The sequence below is a fragment of the Pyrgilauda ruficollis genome, unplaced genomic scaffold (genome assembly GCF_017590135.1).
Source record: "Pyrgilauda ruficollis isolate IOZ18807 unplaced genomic scaffold, ASM1759013v1 scaffold37, whole genome shotgun sequence".
NCBI classification, from domain to species: Eukaryota; Metazoa; Chordata; class Aves; order Passeriformes; family Passeridae; genus Pyrgilauda; species Pyrgilauda ruficollis.
The window spans coordinates 3,499,230-3,519,911 of record NW_024525156.1 but is presented as its reverse complement, the minus strand read 5'-3'; the positions used below and the strand labels follow the sequence as shown (position 1 = coordinate 3,519,911).

At 37.3% G+C, this 20,682-nt stretch overlaps 1 protein-coding gene across 1 annotated transcript in view; it reads right to left on the bottom strand.

Annotated features, from left to right (window-relative positions):
- Positions 1–332: 332 nt before the first annotated feature.
- DDC (dopa decarboxylase) overlaps positions 333–20,682 on the bottom strand; it is a 53,087-nt gene continuing 32,737 nt past the window's right edge. The window contains exons 10-14 of the mRNA XM_041475927.1: positions 16,028–16,104; positions 12,273–12,292; positions 11,437–11,535; positions 5,071–5,172; positions 333–1,603 (exon numbers count right to left, since the gene is read on the bottom strand). Of these exons, the coding sequence (XP_041331861.1) occupies positions 1,388–1,603; positions 5,071–5,172; positions 11,437–11,535; positions 12,273–12,292; positions 16,028–16,104 (514 nt within the window). The 3' untranslated portion in view covers positions 333–1,387. The remainder of the gene's footprint in view (positions 1,604–5,070; positions 5,173–11,436; positions 11,536–12,272; positions 12,293–16,027; positions 16,105–20,682) is intronic.

Sequence of the window (20,682 nt, the reverse complement as noted above, 5' to 3'; positions counted from 1 at the left end):
TTATTTTTCTTGGAGCAGCTACTCTTATTTGGAGTATTCTTATTAGTATTCTGTTTATTCTTGGAGCAGCTGTTCTTATTTACACAGAAATAACTGTCTGGAATTTATGTTTTTAAAATGGCAAAAGTACTTCTTGACTTGATATTGTTCTGACGTTCACCTCTAACTTTCATTTTAGCTCTTTACTGTGCCTGCCTTTGACAGGATGATGTATCAATGATTTGTGTCAAATATGTATGATTTGACTTTCTCAGAAAGAGGTTTTCCAGTATTTTCATTTTCCATTCATCACTGTTAATGGAAGAAAACCACTGATGGGGACACCAAAGCTGATATGGGGGATTCGTTCTCTTACTTTTTATTTTTATTGTCACTTGCTTACTCGTTTCCTAGCTAATTTGAGAAACCAAGAGTAATAATATTTTTGACATCACATTTCTTAGCACATTTTGTCAAAGATTTATTACACCATGAAGTAATCAAAATGGTAGCTATAAAAAAATCACAACTCAGTTGTGCAGAACATATCTTACTGACTATTTTCAAGTAATCACTGCTGATAATAACTTGATTAAAAATATAGAATACCAGGTAGCACATAGCTGTTGACAAAATTCTTTAGGAGGAGCTTTTCAGGGACCTCATTATGAATGATCAGTATGGAAACCAATAGCCAGCATAACTTATTTGCGGGAATTTGACAAAATGGCTGTTTTAAAAGCAAACAATTTAGGGAAAGTAGAGAACCTGTGAGAAGGATAATTAGTAATTGATTAGTGCTCATTCCCCTAAGTCTGGCTATGCAATGAAGGAAGTCTTGAAGTCCTTTGTCCTTTGTTCATTTACAAAATTCCTGCAGCAAGTGTATCGTGACATGATAGTGCCCCAAATCTTGGCAACATTTGTGCATGCCTATTCAGATACTAACATATTTAGAACCTGAACTAAACTTCCCCAACTTGGGTTCTTCCTGCAGTCATAGTAATGTTAAATTAACTGGTTATAAGACCTCTTAATTTCATCTGTGAAGAAAGGAGGGGGTGTGCTAGAGGTGAATGGGGACAGTGGAGGGAGCACCAACCCTTCCATTTCCATTGCTTGGTTGAACAAATGCTCTTGACTACAAACTGGTAAGAAATGACAGCTCAATTCTCCTTGGCTATGTGCATCCTGGAAACAGGCAAGATGAAACTACAGTACAGAGAAGGAATGACTATGGTTACAACTCAACTTGGCAAGGATTTTGCTACTGCAGCTGGGCTATATAACAACAGGTTTTGTACTTTTTTCCTTCATAGTTTGACTTTCCCACCTGCACCTAAAATAAAACTTGGCAACACAGAGAAAGCCAGTTAATTACCTCATCTCCACTTATACTTCACTGCTGCTACTGCTGGTGATGATTTTGTTCCCATGTTTTCAGAAGATCAGTTGCCAGCTGTGAGATGTGCTGCCAGGCAAACTTGATGTGGGTGGATTCCACTGTGCGGGAACAAATAGCAAAACGTAGCACAAACTTCTCTCGCAGGTGGCACGGGACCAGATGGATCTTCTTGGCATCATTTATACTTTTTAGAAGTGCCTCATTTAGTTCATTTGAGCCCTGAAATCATTGTAATTCAAAGGATATGGCAATGAATTTCAGAAACAATTCTGGAAAATGTAAATCCCACCAAGCAGCCAAGCTGAAGTAGCACCAGTAACAAGCAGTCACCCTCTCATCTCTCAGTGCTTTGCCCTCAAAGAATCACAAAAAGATGTTGATGTAAGAGAGAAGTTTTGAGCCACAAAGAGATTTAGAGATTACCTTCAGTTTAGAATCAGTGCTCACACTGGGGCATTTGTGATAGCTGACTGCCTTTTTGTGACCTGAGGTCATGAGCTACGTTAAAAGCATTCATTATTGTATCTGTGTTATTGCACTCTTCTTGGATCTAATCAAACAAACATGGGAGGAAGTTTTGCAGTGAGCTGTAATAACTTTCCTCACTTAAGCATGGCTGCTGTGAGAGATTCTTTTGAATATGAAGTCTTACCCTTAATTAATAATTTCTTAAGGTAATATATCCCTGGTATAATTAGGTTTCATATGATCAGTGGAAACCCTAAAAAAGTATTTGCCTCAACTTCTATAGGAGTTACCCACCACAGAATCCATCAGAGGAAATATCTTAGGTACTGTGCAACCTTTACTCTCTCTATTACACTGGTGGGAATGCATAATTGCAAGAGATTCTGGGAGCATCTGCATTTTTACTGCAGTGCCCCCTTACTGAGCACTGGCTGTGGAAAAAGAGTTACAAATGGACAAATCCCTCTGTTCAGCAGCAGTTGTGTTACTGTGGCAGTATTGGTCTTCTTGAAAACATCCTGACCAGAAAACACCACCTCTGAAATTCAGTTGTGACTTTCCTGCTTCGCCTTTTTCATATAAAACCAAAGCATAAGGCAGACAGTTTCCTACTGGCACTGGCAGCAAGGATAAATGCATCACTCTCACATTTTAGGCTATATTAAGCATTAAGAGTTGAACCAAAGTAAAAATTTTGCTCTGTCTTAGCACAAGTCATTATGAATTTGGTGTGAAGTCCTAAAGTTCATGGCTTAGCCTTACTCTTCTAGGAGATATTTATGTGACTGAAATGCTCCTAAGAAAATGGACCAACTTTGGTGTTTTGTAAGTCCCCACCTATCACAGGTCAGTCACTGCCGACAATGATGTCCTGCTTTCTTATCAAAGGTAATGCATTATTAAAATGACAATCCTTGCCTTTAATATCAAATGCACAGCACTGACTTTCAGGCAATACGAGCAGTTATATGATGTTAAGTTGGCAGGAGCGAAGGGAGGAAGAAGAAAGATTCATTTATCTTTCTTCTCTTCTACTCTCACAGCTCCACCTTAGGGCTGCTGTGACACTCGGGTGTCACGTCAAATTGAAGTTGGTAGTGACTAATCCTCTCCCAGAGCTTTGAGAAGGCAGCTTTGATTGAGTCTGTGAGCTTCAATAAGACAGCATTCTCACCCCCCTGGAGAAATTACTAGCTTGACTTGTATTCATCTGCAGTCATGACAAGGAGGCCTAAAACTAACCCTTTGGCATGACATATTTGATGAAATAATTATAATATGAAAGTCACAGGTAATTAGTCCATTTGCTCGACAGTGTGAAAGACAAAGAATTAAAAGTTACAGCTAAGCAAAAAAAAATTGAAAGGGCTTCTCAAGAACAAAGGAAATAAGAAAAAAAAGTTGTACTTTTACAGCTCTGCAATATTATATAGTTCAAGTCCCCTGACCCTTAATCCTACTGTAACTACATAAAAGTTACAAATATCCTACTTCTAAGTTGTATGAATTATATGATTATATGAGTTATAAAAATGACAGATTTTTGAAGGAGTGATATAAACAGCAATTAAAGCTGCTAAAATAGCTGTAAAAACCTAATTTGAAAGCTTGTTAGGTTTTTTTTCTTTTTTTGGATTGGGTAGGCAAGAAATAAAAACACTGCTCTTTTAACACTGGGTTTCAGTGGAATCAGGCCTTTATTCTACAACTTGTTCAACTATTTCTTTGCTAAAGGTCCAACATTTACCTCCTATTGTAAAATTGTCTTTCCCTTTAGATGTGATTTCTTCCTCTGAATCTTGAGGGACAGGAGAACAGATGCAGATGAGCTACTGGTTTGATCAAAAGTGACAATTCCTGTGTTGCTATGCTCTATTTCACCAGAACTGTTCCTTCAAAGTAGATGTAGAGCACTGACTAACAGCTGTGTCTGGATCTGCAAAACTAGTGTTTGCTTGTTCCATGTGAGAGAGCGGACTGCAACCAACATTTTGTTATTGAGCAATAAAAGCCACAGAATCTATCCCTCAACATATTTTAAAAGTTCTTGTTAGGAAATAGATTATATTCATGTTTCCACTGACTGGAAAAACTACATTCTGTAATCTGTCTGATCCCTTAAACATGGGGTCTTTTTAAATTTCATTTTAAACATTATAAATTCAAACAAAACCATTTTCCTATTTCAGCTGAACTCACCATTACTTTACTATTTACTTGTTAGCTTCTTCAGCTATTTGCATCAAACTCAGGTAACTGGGGCAACTGAATGACTAAGAAAAGAAATTGTTAAAAATAAACTACCCAGAAGGAGAAAAGATGTGCTTGCAAGCCTTCTGAAAAACCAGAAGCTCATTTAGGTATCACATTAACTAGAAAACACTAGTGCTGTTGTTATTGTTATTGTCGCTTGGTGATCAGATTCAGTGTTACAATGCAGTCCTCTGCAGAGGCTTTAGCTGCAAGCTCTTCTAGAAAATGACTGCTTTACCTAAACTGAGACACTGATTCCCTTTTAATGGCGAATTGAAACAAATGAGCTCTCCCAGCTACTGCAGCTTTTATGCTCCAAGTGCAGAAAGAATTTTCTAGTTTCCATTGGGCAAGGCCTCCACATCGACGAACTTGGCACTTTGAGAGATTTTGGGCAAAAGGATCATGTTCAGCAATAAAAAGCAGACCAGGAAAGTTGGCCTCCCATGTAACCTGTTCTAAACACATCTTACTTCTATTTTCCCAGTTTTACCATCAAATTTTATAGATGAAAAACCACTCTTTAAATAAAAGTGTTTAGTGCTCTGATTTTTAACTCAGTTTTTTAAAAAATAAAATAGAATATTAAATATATACATATAAGAAATTAACTTGACAAGAAACAAGTAATACTCATCATATTCAGAAGTCTAGGGAAATACTAAAACAGTCATCTTTATCAAAGCTCCCACACACAGAATGTAAGTAATTTTATATGACTGGTTTAAACATTTGTTTGCCTTGACTGTATGTTTCCATACCTTAATATGCTTTAATTTCTCTTAAGCTTTTGATTCAATTTTAACAAAATTGTCTAAAGCTTTTTTTCTGTCATCTGCTTTGTTCTAAAAAAACTCGCTTTACTTCCCTTAAAAAATAATCAACTACAAAGACTGTATTCAATTGCAGGTTCTGGTGTTGCTATAAACCATGAGAGAAGAAATGGGAGATCTTAGCTGCCTTACCTTCAGCCGGAAGCAGACCAGTCCCAAAACAACCTCAGCACAGATCTCAAACCTCTCATCCTGAAGGACTAAGTGCTCAAATTGATGCGACAGTCTAATGTGCTGAGAAGAGAAAGAGTATCTGCATTGAATACATTTGATTCACCAAGAAAAAAGGTGTGCTGAAGTATTTTCCATTCCATTGCTCTGTTCCTTCTGCTGCTGTGTGATAATATTCACATATTGCCATCTGTTTGTGTTAACTTCCATCCCGTTTATGACTTCCAGAGACCATATGGAGCCATTGCTGTATTAGGATCTCAGTCTGTCTTAGGCAGTGCTGGTCTGCTTCTTGAGACACTTCAGCACAATTTGATATGATACCACATTAAGAGTAAATAATTTTAATAACTCTACTTTAGCTTTTACACCACTGTTAGTTTTGGCTGGGAATGGCTAAAGAATCCAGAAGTCATTAGAGGGAAAGGGGGAAGTGCACAGATATACAGGGAAAAAATTGTCACAATTTCAGTGAAAATTGAGCTGGGAAGATACACTTTTTAAAATAGCTCACTTAATATGAGAAATCTTTGAAGAAAGGGAGAACTTGCTCACTATTCTGACCTGGGTGCTCAGGTTCAGTTGAAAAAAAAGCTGATGGCAGTATAAGCAAGAAAATGGACAGCAAATCTCAGTAAACCTGTGGAGAAGTTACTGAGGCAAAAAAGGATGACACTGGGCACCAAGCTAGAGCAATTATTTTGAAGAAGATGAAGCCAAAATTCAAATAAATAGGAAAAATACCAGGAGACACACTAAAATCCAGCTGGGAAGTCTTAACATTAGTCAGTGCTACTTGCATACTCATACCATGTTTTTCTTTGCTTTCTTTCAAAGAGAAAATTAATTTAAAAGCACTTTCAAAAAACCAACACATATCCTCATCAGATACCTGCAGTACCCTATCCAGTCCCCCTCCTACTGGCTATACCATTAACTTAGTGTTCACTATTCTAGAAAAAGCCAAAAAATACAACCAAACAACCAACAAAAAAAGGTAAGACAACAACAGCAACCAGTGATTTGAATTATAGTTTGTCTTCATGCAATAGCCAATCTATACCAAAAATTATCTGAAACACCTACAAGTCAAGTTTAAAGATTTTTCAGCTTTTATATATTTAGGATTGCAAATAATTTTACAAAAATAAACAACTAAGTCCGTGCTTTTGCACATTGACTTTTTGTAAGTTCAAAGACGGCTATTAAACAAAAATGAAACATATTACTTTGGGTCAAGGGTAAATGTGGAATGTATCATCTCACAGGAACTTCTTCCAAAAGGACAAGGCAAAACAGAAGCTACAGAAAAGGGAAAAAGAAAGAAGAAAAAACCCAACACATTTTGCAATCTTAATCATAGCTTTCTGGTGTTTTTTTAATTTCTTAAAATAGAAAAACATAGTTTAGATTGAATCAAAATATTTCTTCAAAACCTTCATATTGGGCTTACTGGTACCCTATGTAACCAACCAGTTTTCCTGTTGTTACCACTTCCGCTCTGCTGTTTGTTACATCCATTTATCATCTCCCTCTAAAATTAGCCTGAAAGCTCTTTGAGTCAGGAATGAGACCAATAAAACCCTCAATCCCTTCCAAGGCATTTGAACGTTCTGCTAATACACAGAGCATGAATTTATAGCTGTGAAATCCAACCAGAAGTATCTGCATACATACAGATACTTGTATGCATAATACGCATGAAAAACATATGCAAAATAGGCACAGGTGTTTTAATAGGCTTTTACTGTCTCCTCCTACCCTCATGTTCTATAGCTTTAATCAAATATGTCTTTTACATAGCTCCACAAAATTCTGCACTGCATGTACCATGTCTTGGAAATCAAAGCCATAAAACAAATCATGTTCAATGAGATAAGAATTTCACAACTGTCCAGCTGAATGTAATCACCAGCTGAATTTCATCAAAATTTATCTGGGTAAGAATTGAATAAAGCAAACATTTAAGATCTGGCTTACTGTAAGAAGTTTGTACAAGAAAACTCCAGATGCAAGCTGTGCATTTTATAGCAGGTACTTATGTCCACTTCTTGAACTAAATGATTTTTCAAGAATTCGAAAGAAATAAAAGGGAAAATAGAAAATTTTGAGGTAAGTCACAAACCATAATTCTGGAAGTAATTTGCATTCATGTCTGGATGCAAATACTTTTATTCACAGCAAGTCTTAACAAATAGCAATAATTGGTAAAGACACTGGGGGGCACCAAGCGTTTTAGGTTTTACTGAACTGGAATGAGAGAAAGAGGGGATTTAACTGGAGTTTCACGTGTATAGCTTTACCCAAGGCCCTGCACCTTTGAACCATAAGCTGTTATCCTGAATTGCTCTTACAGAGATTGTTGCAGCAGTAAAGTTAAATATTATTGAGCCTGGAAGTTAAATATTTTTAAGCCTGGAAGTCCAAGTTCTGTGGAACTGCAGGGCATTTAGGTGTCACACGTGCCTCTCTAAGTCCAAAAGCTGTACATACGCTCTGGATGTGAGCATGGCAATAATTCACAGGAGGACACATGTGGCTTCAGTGTTTCAGCTTTTCAAAAGAGGCAGGTACACTGTGAAAATAAAACTGCAGGCACTGAAACTGAGGATAGGAAAGAAGAAGAAGTAAAAGACTGACAGTCTGTTGTCAGTTTTCTGCTGAATTTGTACATACCAAGCCTGCCCTATGGATATCTTTATTCTCCAAGTGCTTTTGATTTTGACATCTGTGTCAAGCTGTGTCTCTAGCACCATTAACTTGATGTTGGTATTCAAATATTATTTAACTTTTCGAAATTATTTTATTAGAGCTGTTATTTGATTTAACAAAAGTGTGGGCATAAGCAAACCAACTCATATACTGTTTCTAAAACTGCTATTTGAGCAATCCCTCCATCAGGGGCGTTCTCACAGTGGAATCACATGGACTGTGCTAGTGTCCTGAAGTATCTTTGTGTATAGGAACAGAATAACAGTCCCAGTCTTTGCAGTGCAATTTAGCTGATTGAAAAAAAGAGGATTCTTATGTGTCACTTTTATCTCAGGTACATAACCTTTGCTCTTCTACAGAAGAGTGAGAAAGGAAACAAGGGATTTAATTAATTTGGTTATTGGATTAAGGGAAATATCTTACATAATCAGTAATAGGAACAGTAAACTTGTGAGGCACTAAGAAGTGGTCCCTATTTTAAAAAAATCTGTATTTTCCTATGTATGTCTGTGAGTAAATAACAAAAATTATGAATATAAATTTAAATTTGAATGCTTCGGCATTGAAGTGTTCAAACTCAATTTTAATTTTTGGGCAACGCCTTCAAGACTTAAAATAGCTTTTGATTGCAGGGAGCTTCTCTGGAGCATCAGAGTACACTACTGTGTATATGCAGATAAGCATACTGCCCTAGTCTTGATCACTTCATAGTTTTTCTCCTATAAATTTCACTTCTTTGCCTGCCTTAGCCTGCATTCCACTACACTGAAGGCAAATGCTGCCAGAACAGTCTTCTTAACAGCCACTTGGACTGTGCTACTCTCCAGTTCAAATACTATCTCTAGTATTGCTGCTCTTTACAGTTCCAGTTTCTTGGACTCTACTGTTAATTTTTAATGGCATTCATTATCCTCAGTACACTGATTACTTCTGGTCCTAAGGAGGACTCAGCTGAGTCACAATGTTCATAGGGATTGCGTACTAGATTTTGCAAATTACTTCTGAGCTCTTTGAGAGGACTTAAACCAACAAAGGAATAAGAAAGAGATGGTCAAGCGGTTTGCAAATTAGAGCCATTTACAAATGCACCATTTGGATTTCACATTTATACAGACTCTGAGTGGTTGGCATCAGTCCAGAAGACTGTTGTTGTTGAGTTTGCCCTCTTTTTACATCTCCTCTGTGGCTTTAGGACTTAACTCCAAAATTTGTATTTGTCTCTCCCCACATCCTTCAAAGATGACTATCCTCCCCTTTACCACTGCTTTAAAACCTATACTTTGCAATGGATTAATATGACATGCTGTGTGTGAAAAGAGTGCATAACTGGAATGTTTGGAAAACAAAAAAAGTTACTGCATCTAAATCCAAGTCACACATTCTCATCTCCTGGGAATATTTTACTTCCTAAATGCCATCCTCAAGCAAGTGCCAAGTTGCAGTGGTTATCCGGTCATTTTGATGTAGACCTTAAGGCTGCAAACACAACAAACATATTTTCCTTAAAATATACTAATAAAAGAGTAGGAAAAATAATTTTTGCAACAGTTTACATCAAGAAAAAAAGGTTTCTCAAGAGATAGTTATGGACGTCTTTGGTCTTCCACATAGAAACTTGAATAGGGTGGGTTCTTAAGGATCTACAGTGGTTTTTTCTTTCTGTATCATGTTAGAAGCTCATCTCCTGAAAATCTCAAATCCCTTTGTAAGTAACACCAGGCTGCACAAAAGAAGCCTAACTAGAAACCTATAAACACTGCACAGATCTTCCTAGAGTTTTCCATGACTTAGGAGCAAACCTAGGCACCTCCTTTCCCAGATTCCAGCCCAAGGAGCTGCTTCAAACCTCCACTCTTCTGCCCGACTCTGTTACCCTTTCCTCAGGGCAGCTCCTTCATAAAACAAGGGAGAGAGAGAGAGACCACTTCTTCCTGCTTCCCCAGCTCCAGCCCTCTGTGCTCCACTGGAAGGCTGCAACACCTGCCTCTGTCACCGTTCCTAGGTCTCTTCTCATTCTACCTACCTATTCAGGCTGGTTTAGATACTTCATTACTACTCTACCAAAAGAAAAGTCATCACAATCTACCTGGAGCTCACGATAATTCCTGAAAAGACAGGAAAAAGTACAAGATAAGAAACACATTTTGAATTTTTATTTTCCAGCTAGTGATATAATTTTATCAACATATCTGAAAACTCACAAGAGATACCCTAAATTCTGCTATGGAACAAATGAAATGCAATTTTTTTCTTGAAATTTAAGTTTAACAGAGGCTTGCTGTAGATATAAATTAGTTTTTGGGGTTTTTTTTTAAGATGCTTTGGAACCCACTGAACCAGCATTCATTGCTGGTGTGTAAGGAGGTATGAGGAGAAATTAATTTAATGGTTCCAATTTCAAGATGTATACAGTGAGAAAAATTCTTCACCTAATTATCCCTCTTGTCTTTTCATAACTTATTTTTATATCTGTACTGAAGAAAAATTTAGTCCTTAGAAATATAAACCAAACACACTCATTTCAACAAGCTCTTGGAAATCTTAGCTGTCTGAATCACGTTTACAAATGAGGAAACATATAAGGGTTTTTCTTTGGAGTCAATATCTTTAAGAAAATATTAATTTGCTTAGCCTTCCTGAACTGAATTGTTACAGAAAATACCAATGCTTGGTCCTCAGCTGTGATTCTATGAAGACAAGCAGCTTTTGGCAGAACAGCCAGGGAAATATGTGGGAAACAGGGAAAGAGGGAATTTTTTGAATGTAAATACTAACCTGTGGAAACCAGCCTGACAAAAGGCCATGCAACTGATATGAGTCTTCCAAAGCTTTTCTTAGGAATTCTTCTGTTTAGTACCAAAATTGAAAGCAATGTTTGTCTGCAGGGAGTTTGGTATGCTAGGCTAGGTCCTTAGCTAATGGATATTTTTGTAAATATTTAGAACCAAGTCATGGATCTCCCCTCACTAGAGGTTTCCCTGAACTTCATAAAGATGGAAAGGTATGCTTGAATTTGACTTTACTGCTACAGAGAATTTAGATGGGTGCCACATGTGTTTTTTAATGATTAAAAAACCCTCCTTTTTTCATCAAGAATAAACTTAGTACTTATAACAGTATCAACAGACTGTAAATTGTACACATTCTTTTTTTTAACAAAAATATATTTTAGACATTAAAAAAGCAACAGCAGAGTCAGACATGCCAAATAAATCACTGTATTCCTTAATCATAATCTAAACATCCTATCAATGCATGCACATTAATAAAATAAAGAAGTAATGAATATCCATGTGTTTCCACAATAAAACCATCTATGTGCTCTGGCTTAATCTGAGAGGGAACTGTGGTACCATACTGTAGAAATTCCAAATTCTGAGACATTTCTTTCCTAAAGATGAGCACAAAATGAATGGCACCTTTGATGCAGCCATGATATGAAATGGTGACCTTACATGGCGCAAACGAGCAGCACCCTTGTTGAACTGAGCTGCCTCAAACTGTTTTTCCTGTGCTTTCTGATGTGTACAGAAGTCATGGAGAGTAGACAGGCAGCCAACTCATTTTCCCTTGCCATCCCACCACAGGGTACCCAAGAAGGCAATTCCCAGTCACCTTGCGGATGTGCTCCTGCAGCCCCTTGACCCCGTACATCCTCAGCACGAACCAGAGCTTCAGGGAGCGGAACCTCCTGCCCAGGGGGATTTGCCAGTGCTGCAACCCAGAGAGAAGAGCCCATGTCAGAGGCCACCACTGCAGTGACACAGCAGAAAGCATGCTCTGCCATGGTTTTGAAGTGAGCCACATTGCCACATCCTATGGGCGGTTGCTGGACGTGGATCAAATAATAGAAGAAATACCTATTCTTTATTAATCCCTGTTTATTAACACCATTTAATACTCAAAATTTTCAAATTAAAATTGGCAAAGGAGTTCGGAGTCAGAATGGAAAGGTCACATGGCAAATCAAATTTTCTTTGTGCATCCTGAATTCTCCTGAAAGGCTTTAGAAAAACAGGTATCTGAGAAACTCATGTACATTGGCTTGTTTAAAGTTGTGGGGCTAGTATCTAGAAAGACAGGCACGTTTTCCATTTCAAAACAACAGTGTTTCCATGGTAAGAGATTAAAATAGAGATGCTTTTAATTTTTTTTAATTGTGTTGTTCACTATGTTAAAGAAAAAAACCACCAAACCCACAACTTTAGAAAATTTCTTTATGCTGACTAAATCTGAAGATATTGCACATGCAAGACAATTTCTGCCTTTAAGCATTTTTTTTTCAAAACACAAAAAAACCCCCCAAATTTCTGTTTGTTAAAAAATTTAGTGAGCTGCATCCTTCTTGTAAAGAAACATAAAGTTTGGAAGTTTATGGTACTAATGGAAAATAAAGTCCTAAAAATACATACAAGTAATATTATTAATTATTACATTGATACTGTACTTACCCGATAATCTGTTACAAGACCTGGAAAATAAAGAAAAAATGTTCATTTGCATTATCATCACAACAGCCAAAGACTTCAATCATTCTAATGTTATTGAAAAAGCAGTATCTTAGCTATCCTTTACATCTGCTGCAAACTTCTGCATCATCAGTGTCAACAGCACCACTAAATATCTAGCTGGGTACTTGGCAGCAGGTTAAATGAAGGTGCTTGCAAAACCTTCGTTCCTTAGCTAGACAAAATATGCCACTAACAAACAGTTCACAGAAGAAACACTATTTTTCTTTCAGTTATACTGCAGATACTATGGAGATGGCAGATCAAATATTATGTTTATTTTCTTCCTATAGGGAAAACAAGCAGTAGATAAAATAACTATTATTAATTTTGGTTTAAACAGTTTGCAGAAACCCCAGACTCACTTCACAACCCATTCTCTGCTGTGAAATGTCATTGCCTTTACCCTAGTGAACTGGTAACACTCTTTAAAATAATCCACTTCTAAATACCTTTTATACTCATGCATATATTTGTTGCTAATTCTTCAGGATATCTGCTAAGTGACTGGAAAAATTGACTCAGAATTGACCTGTTCCTGCTTGGAGAACAGTATTCTGCAATTTTTTATGGTTTTTCTTTTGATGGAGTGGAAGCCCCTTAAACAGATGGACTAAGCCACAAAGCAGTCCAGGAAGGCAAGCAGAGGGCATTATTAGCTGTCCTTTTACATAAGCACACAGTGTCAGGATTCACCTACCTTTTCTTTGAATCAAGGAATTCAACTGATTTCACAGTAAAGTAAACTTGAACACAGTCAGTTACTTGCTGTAAGTCAGTAACAGAAATTAAACTGACGTAATATTTAAAGCACTTCTCTAGGAAGCATCTGCTTAGCTTCCTTATTCTGCTTTATTTATTTGCATTGGAGTGTAAGTTTCAAAGGAGAGTATGTACTTGGATTCCTTGGGAAAATGCTGAATGTTCCTGGAATTGTTAACTGGAAGGTTGAACTGTAGCTTCTGAATTTGACCAGTATATGCCATTTACATAATTTTCAGCCTTTATGTATTCCAGGGAAAAAACCAAACAAGCTTTTCTGTGCTACAAGCTCTCTTGCCAATGTTCTCTCATTTGCAGCCAAAATATAGGAAAAAACAAGGTCCTTCTTTCCCTGTAACAGAAGGCCATTAGGTTCTTTAACCTGTCGCTCTGTTGGTTTCCAGATGGTAAAAAACTCAAATCCACAAAGCAACCAACAATCATTAACTTGTTCCTGGTCTTCTGGAAATGAATGTGGTTGTCTCTGCTTGGTAATGAGGAAAATCTATAACATTCCTATTCTTCTGCATTGTAGCAGCCATTTCTGTTTGATAGCTGCAAGACTGGTAGCAAAGAGAGTAAAGCAACTGGTGACAAATAAATAATCCTACGCTCCTGTAAGGGGCTATGTCTAATGATCCACAACAACGCCTTTCACAAGCTGTGAAGCAGAATGTAATCAATGATTAGTGCTTGATTCCTTGATTACAAGCCTTAGTCTTACATCTGTATTTAACTAGGAGGAACTGCATTGTGGGAGCGTATGTGGTGTTCACAATAGAGTATAAAGCTGCACTTTTCTAACACTGCCATGAGGATTTGACCTATATCCTAGGTTGCCAGGCAAGCTAGTATAATCTTTCTGGTGTGGTGATGCAAATCACATAAAATTATAATTAATGACAAAATAAAGACTCTCCCCTTCGGGACACATATAATTGCCATATGGTTAATAAGAGTAATTGCTCATGGACAGAGATATTTTTCCACTCATTTAAATTCTTGAGTGAGAGATAAGTGAATTCAGAAATACCACTTCATTTACTTAGTAAACCAGGACAGGAATTCTCAGACCTGAGAATTCAAGACCCTCCATTTGGCAAGTGATATTTTCAGGAGTGCTGACATCCCACAAATCACACAGGGGTTAATGGGGACTGCAGCACCTTCATGTAGCAAATTTGACTGTGTTTATTGAAGGAGTAAGTGTGGGTTGGAAGTTTAACCAGAGGCATTTGCATTTGAAAAGTGTTGTCCAACTCCTTAGAAAATTGGTATCACATGGAAATGGAGCATAGAAAAAAACTGGCATTTCTAGACTGCTAGTAATCAGCTGATCTCCTTGAAATCAGTATGTTAGATCACATAACATGCTATCCCACTTCTGAAGGCAAGATGAAGGCTAAAAAACTCTTTCTCCAATTGGGTGATAAAGTTTTTAGGCCAACTAGGTGGCCTTACTGAAACTACCTGTTTTTAAGAAAGGTTTGGTTTTCTTCAGGTGTTATTTAATCCAGGTAAGACCAAAAGTTCTTGTATCAGCACTATCAGTTGTCCCAAGAACATATTTTCGTTTTAGTTAAGGCTGGAATTTTTTCACCTGAAGATAAATATTTTTGATGAATGTTAAGTAAAAGCTAGTCCCTTAAGTGTATTTGCTGTAACTTGTATATTCCATTAAAAAAGGCAAAAAAAAGTATATTTTTTTCTTAATCATTTGAGCCTTTAGAAGGTAAACATCAGCTCCAGAAATACTGCATGTTCCTGTTTATTGCACTGTTCTATGTTTGCATTCCTTAGAAATGGAGGAAAGAAATAAAATGCAAGGTTTGTGCTAGTTCAGGATTAAGGCACATGAATCCATTTTTCCTAGGGCTTTTTAGTGAATAGTGGAATTCTGGGTGGTATTAATTTAAATGTCAATGAGTTCCTAGCCATAACAGGATGCACTTCTGAACACAGATCAGCACCAGCAATTCCAGGAAAATGATGAGGTTGAGTATACGGTAAGACCTTCTACAGATAATTCACTCTCTTCAGAATGTTATGAGGGAACTTCCACCACATGTTGACTGTGCACTGCTGTGACCTTCTTCACAATTATTCAGTTAATAACCAGATGTGTAAAAATGGGCTTCAGGAGGGCAAATACCGCTCTCCAGTGGCTAAGTATGTGCAAGGACCAGCACGAATCCATTAAGGAGCTTTGTAGAGAGCCTGAGATTTTTAAGTTCTTTGTGAGCATTTTGTAAAGAGCTTTCATGAACATTTTGTACAAAACAGACAGTCCATCCTTACCACCTTTCCCTATAGCCAGGGTAAGAGCATGAGGGCTACAGCACAATGTCCCAGAAAGCTATCACTCAAAAGCAGAGCACAGACAGCAAACACAGTTCACGCTTTCTTTGTAGTTTCTGGGAGTGTTTTTTTCCTCACAAGTGTTTCTGAAAAATTTGAATAAGAGCTTGCACGAATAACTAAGAAAAAAAGTCACAAACCTTAAAAACTCTAGAACCAAATCAGATCCTGAAATCATTCTGGAGAAAGATGTGTTGGGGAAGACAGGTTAAGGGACTTGTTACACAACACCCAATAATATATTTATCTGACAGCCAAAAGATAATAAGAATTTTCTCAACACTCCTGCAATCAATCAGTGGTAAGTCTGCAACTGGGGAAATCCTAATACAAAAGCAGTAATGCATAATGCTTTATGAAATTACTTTTCTTGTATTGCTTTTAACTAACTAAAATCTCACTAGACATGTATTTGCACTTTAATGAGCTTAGCTCCCTAGAGTGCTCAGAAAATGGAAACGGCCTCCTAAACAACTTGGGTAGTTTAAGAATTGCCATTTTCATCTTAAATCCTATTTTCCCATTAAATATCAGAGCGCAAGCAAAATAATAATAATCTCATTTAATTATAAAATTACCAGACTCCTGATGGTGATGCTGCAGGTAAAGAGGTTCTAATTTAAAGGCACCTATTAAATCTGATCTTTTTTTCACCCTGTATAAAAAAAGAAAGAAATCAAATTGAGACATTTAAGAATAAAGACTTAAGGGATTAAATTTCCACAAGAAGTGAAGTCAAATTGAATGTGTTTAAACTGGCATATTTCCTGAGCACAGCCTGTGCCATTTTCAGTGCTTTTTCACAGCCATATCAGTACTGTACTTACAAGCAGTTAAGTGTAAGGCTCAGCAGGAACGGGCAGCATAACTGCACGACTGCATATTTAAAAACAGACAAGAAACAGACATAGAGGATCTTTTTATGGTGATAGACACTCACACCAGAATGTGAGACTAGCTGAAGCAATGTTAATGTTTGCAGTCAACAGAAGTTGTCTTGAAATTACTGCAGTACAAAGCTGCGTGGGAAGAGCTGTTGCTTCCTAAACATCACACAAAGCTGCGCTGAGGCTTTGGGGGTGCTGGCCACCCTCTCTCCATGCTGCTGTGGAAGTAGCAAGAGCAGCCACTGGAAGGGACAAGCCCCCAGTTCTGACTCTGGCTCCCCTCTTGTACCACCCTGCCATTAGCTGGATACACAATTCCTGACAGGCATTCTACAGCACAATGTTACATTGAGAAGTGTAACTTACTATTGCCAGCTAGGGGTGGTGTGACTGGACTGAGGTTCAAAAGCCAGTGTGTCCCTTTTACAGAGAATAAAAGGTGTTTTGCCAGTGATTAATAACAAGATTTTTCTGGTTCATGGTTCATGCTGAGTAAGACTGACTCACCTCACAAATGTTGGGGTTTATAGAGGCAGAAGAAGAAACCATAAATCAAAAAGGGAAAGACTGCTACATCTTTATATTATGCCTATAAATATATTACAAAGTAAGCAAAACTTAACACAGGGATACTCTAAAAGACAAAAGTCCAAATCTTTTTTCTATGTTTTAATGTTTTAATGTAGAATTGTAAATTTCTAAGTAAAAACCTAATTTCCAATATTTTAGCATGTATGTATAAATGCACAGGCCAGTACATACTCACACCCTCATTCACATCTAGACTGTGGTCATAAAACATCTTATTCAAACAAACAAAAAGCTTTCGTCTCTCTAATGGTCAGGGAAGTACCAAGGTTAACAGCTAAGTATTTGCCTTCAGGTATGGGAAGTACATGGCTGAAAATAAGTAAACTTACGCATATGAAAAATAATGACAGATTTTCAGATAAAATAAAAACAATGAATAACCTAATTATTGCTGAAAATGTCCCGTGGACAAAAGGAAGAAAAAATAATTTAAACCAGGTTTAATTAGGATAAATATTTTTAACAAATTTTAGGTTGTTCTACTGTAGTTTATTTGAAGTATTTGATTACTTTGGTATATTTGTGTTTCAGTAGCTCATTCTCCATGCAGCTTATCCAAGTTACAAGCAATGTCTTTAGATGTTTTGTGAGCACTTTATTTCTTCTCCTGTAAGGTGCTGTATAAAACAATGGAATGGGTAACTATTCTGTAGCTACATCTAGCTTAGAACACACAAAAATGACATGGAAGTTTCCATAGCAGGGAATGCAGGAAGGATGCTGCTGCATTCTGCAAGCAGGTCCACACCTCAGGCAAGCCCTAAGTGCTCAGGAGGTCCACACCAAAGTGCTCAGTGCTCAAGGTCTCTGCCATAATGGTGGGCCCCCACCTTGGAGCCAAACCCATTGTGTCGCCTGAGGCAGCCCCTGAGAAGTCTGATGCTCTCACTCAGATGGAACTGGTAAGGAAGGAGGTGTCAGTACAGCTGGTGGCTTGCAATGGTAGCCTTTTCTCCTGGAGAAAAGTCCTTTACCTGCACAAGGTGTGCACAGGTGGATGACCTGTTGTCGGATGGCTGCATTACAAGACACATATGTGGCTCCAGAACCACACACCTCCAGGGGATAACACTGAGCTTGAGACACCTTGGACCCTGGTGATCAAAAATAAGCAGGGCTCCAACCTCGACCCTCCAACATTCAGAGCAAAATCAGGTATGATTCTTCAGCGGTCTGAAGATGTCTCTGAGCAAGGCAAACAAGGAGAGCCTACATCAGGAGCCATACAGTGGCTAGTGTAACAAGAAAAGTTGAGTGACTCTCTGTAGTGGGTGGCTCTCTGTTAAAGGGGCTCTGAGGCACACATCCACCAGCCTGAAAGATGTTCCCTGACTACCTCTCAGGAAGAAAATCATAGGGCTAGATGATTTCCAGAAGCCCTTTCCAACCTGATGAATCTGTGATCCTGTGAATATGAATTCCACAAATTATACTGGTAAACTAGAATTTTTTTAAGGCTGGATGTTATGCTAATAGACCAAGACCTAACTTAAGTAGCACAGATTCATATTAAGTATTCATAACACAAAATGCAAAAAAAAACCTCTTGGTGAAATAAGTAATGAAAATCTGTGAGAAGTGACTTGAATTGCACATCTGCAGCGTTTAACTGCCTCACTCTATTTTGTACATTTTTAATGAGAGATAAAAAGGTGACCTCATATTATGAACCAGCAGGAAAATTTCAGTTTGTGTTCAAGTAGATTGTTCAAGTTTATTCAGCTGGAGTTGGGAAAGTGAAATACAATTTCATTTCAGGCACTCTTCAAGACCAGGCTGGATGGGGCTTTGAGCGACTTGGGCTAGTGGAAGGTGTCCCTGCCCATGACAGTGGGATTGGAAGTAGATGATCTTTAAGTTCCCTTTCAACCCAAACTATTCTGTGTTCTATGATCTACAGATAAGTATTTCCTGTAAGCACCTTCTTCCAGTTACTGAAACACCCTTCCTAATCAAAAGTTAACACTTAAATTCCAAAAAGAGTAATAAAAGTAAAAAATATCAAGACTTCACAAGATTGTTATTTTCACTCTCTCTGAATGAAGACACTCAGTCCTATTTTATAATATTCCAGAATATCATTTAAACAAGTCAGGAAAACTGACTGTAGTTTCAAGACAAAGTGTCTAAAGGACTCTGGTATTTGAATATAGAATATACACCCTTCTTGGACTGGCTTTATGAAATTCCTTTTTATAGGAAATTGACTGCTCTTTTCTGTACATCAGGAAGTCTGAGAATATTTTACAAAAGGTTTATAATGAAATTGTCTCCAAATCTGAAACTACATCAGTGCCACATATTGCACTGAGTAGTAACACAATTACATTACAGATCTAAATGGGTAGATTATTTTAATCAGCTTGAAGAGAAAAGAAATGCAAGTGTTTATTGGGGAAAGTGCTGAGGAGTTTGAGTTATTTTGAAGTCTGCCCATCAATGGAACTCAGATTACTTTGATTCTGAAATGGTGTCCAGCGTTTACTGAACTCTTTCCATACTACCATAGTATTGTACTTATACTTTTCATGGATCCTAAGAGAATGTATCCTTCACAGTTACTTTTTCTTACCATCCTTCATCCTTTAGTGTTACTTTTCACCTCAGGGAGTGCTACAGTTGGTAAGACAGGTGAATTTTGGACGTGGGTCTTAGAATTAGCTGGACAATGGACTTGGCTTCAAGTCAAAGAGTACATTAAGTGTACATTTATTCTGTATTAAGTGAATAACCCCTATAGAAAAATGCCTATCTGACTTGAAGCCCAAGTGGCTATAGTTGTGAAATTTTTACTTTGAGTAAGGAGATGTTGCAAGGTCTCTTCAGAGTCCTTCTACTGGAATCTTCCTACCTATAAAAACAAGCATTTTATGCAATGGCTTATCTAAAAATAAAAACAAAAAAACCCAACAAGAAACAAAATGCAGAAAAAATATCTTCCTAAGTCTGAAGTTTAAGTTTTACTAAGAATAACCTAAAGTCACCTGAAATGGGAACTCAGAGTATGATTGTACATAACTTGTTTTACTGGAAAGCCAGGTAAAAAGCCTTTAACATAGTTCCACAGGGTTTTCAGGGAAAGCAGAATTAATGAGAAACTAAATTGTTCAGGACTAGACTGTGGTTCCTCATTGTTCTACAAACATTAAAGAAAATGATAGTGTATTGTCTAATTTGCAAGTGGCTATGTTTTTAACAATGTCTTTGAGTGATGAGAAAAAGATGGGAGGAACTAGCGAAGGAGTTTGTTTCAGCATCTTCCCACCTCCTTACACACAGAGACACAGCATGTTATGGGGTGCTGCCATTACTCATGAATTAGGGTCAAAATGTGAGCCATCTACCCTAAGGAAAAGAAAAAACCACAATGTGTAGGAAGATTTAAAATGCCTACATCAGCTGAAATATTGAAATAAAAACCATAATATATTACCTGAAAAGTCAACTTTGCCAGGGAAATTAAAAGAGATGAAGGTTAACCAAAAGCACCTGAGTGATCACTGTCTTACATTTATTCCACTTTTAAATAAGGTGACCTATTTCTGGATGATGTTTTGGAGTCTTCTTTTTTTCTCTTTTGCAAATTTTGTTCTATTACAACTGAAATAAATGTTTTCATTTATTTTGATAAATAGTCTGCATTTGTTGAATAGCTGTTTTGCTAACAAGTATCATTAATTGTGATGCTGGTAATCATTTAGTTTGGGGCAAAATAGGATCATCTATGGAATGTTTTTAACAAACCCATGCTATCA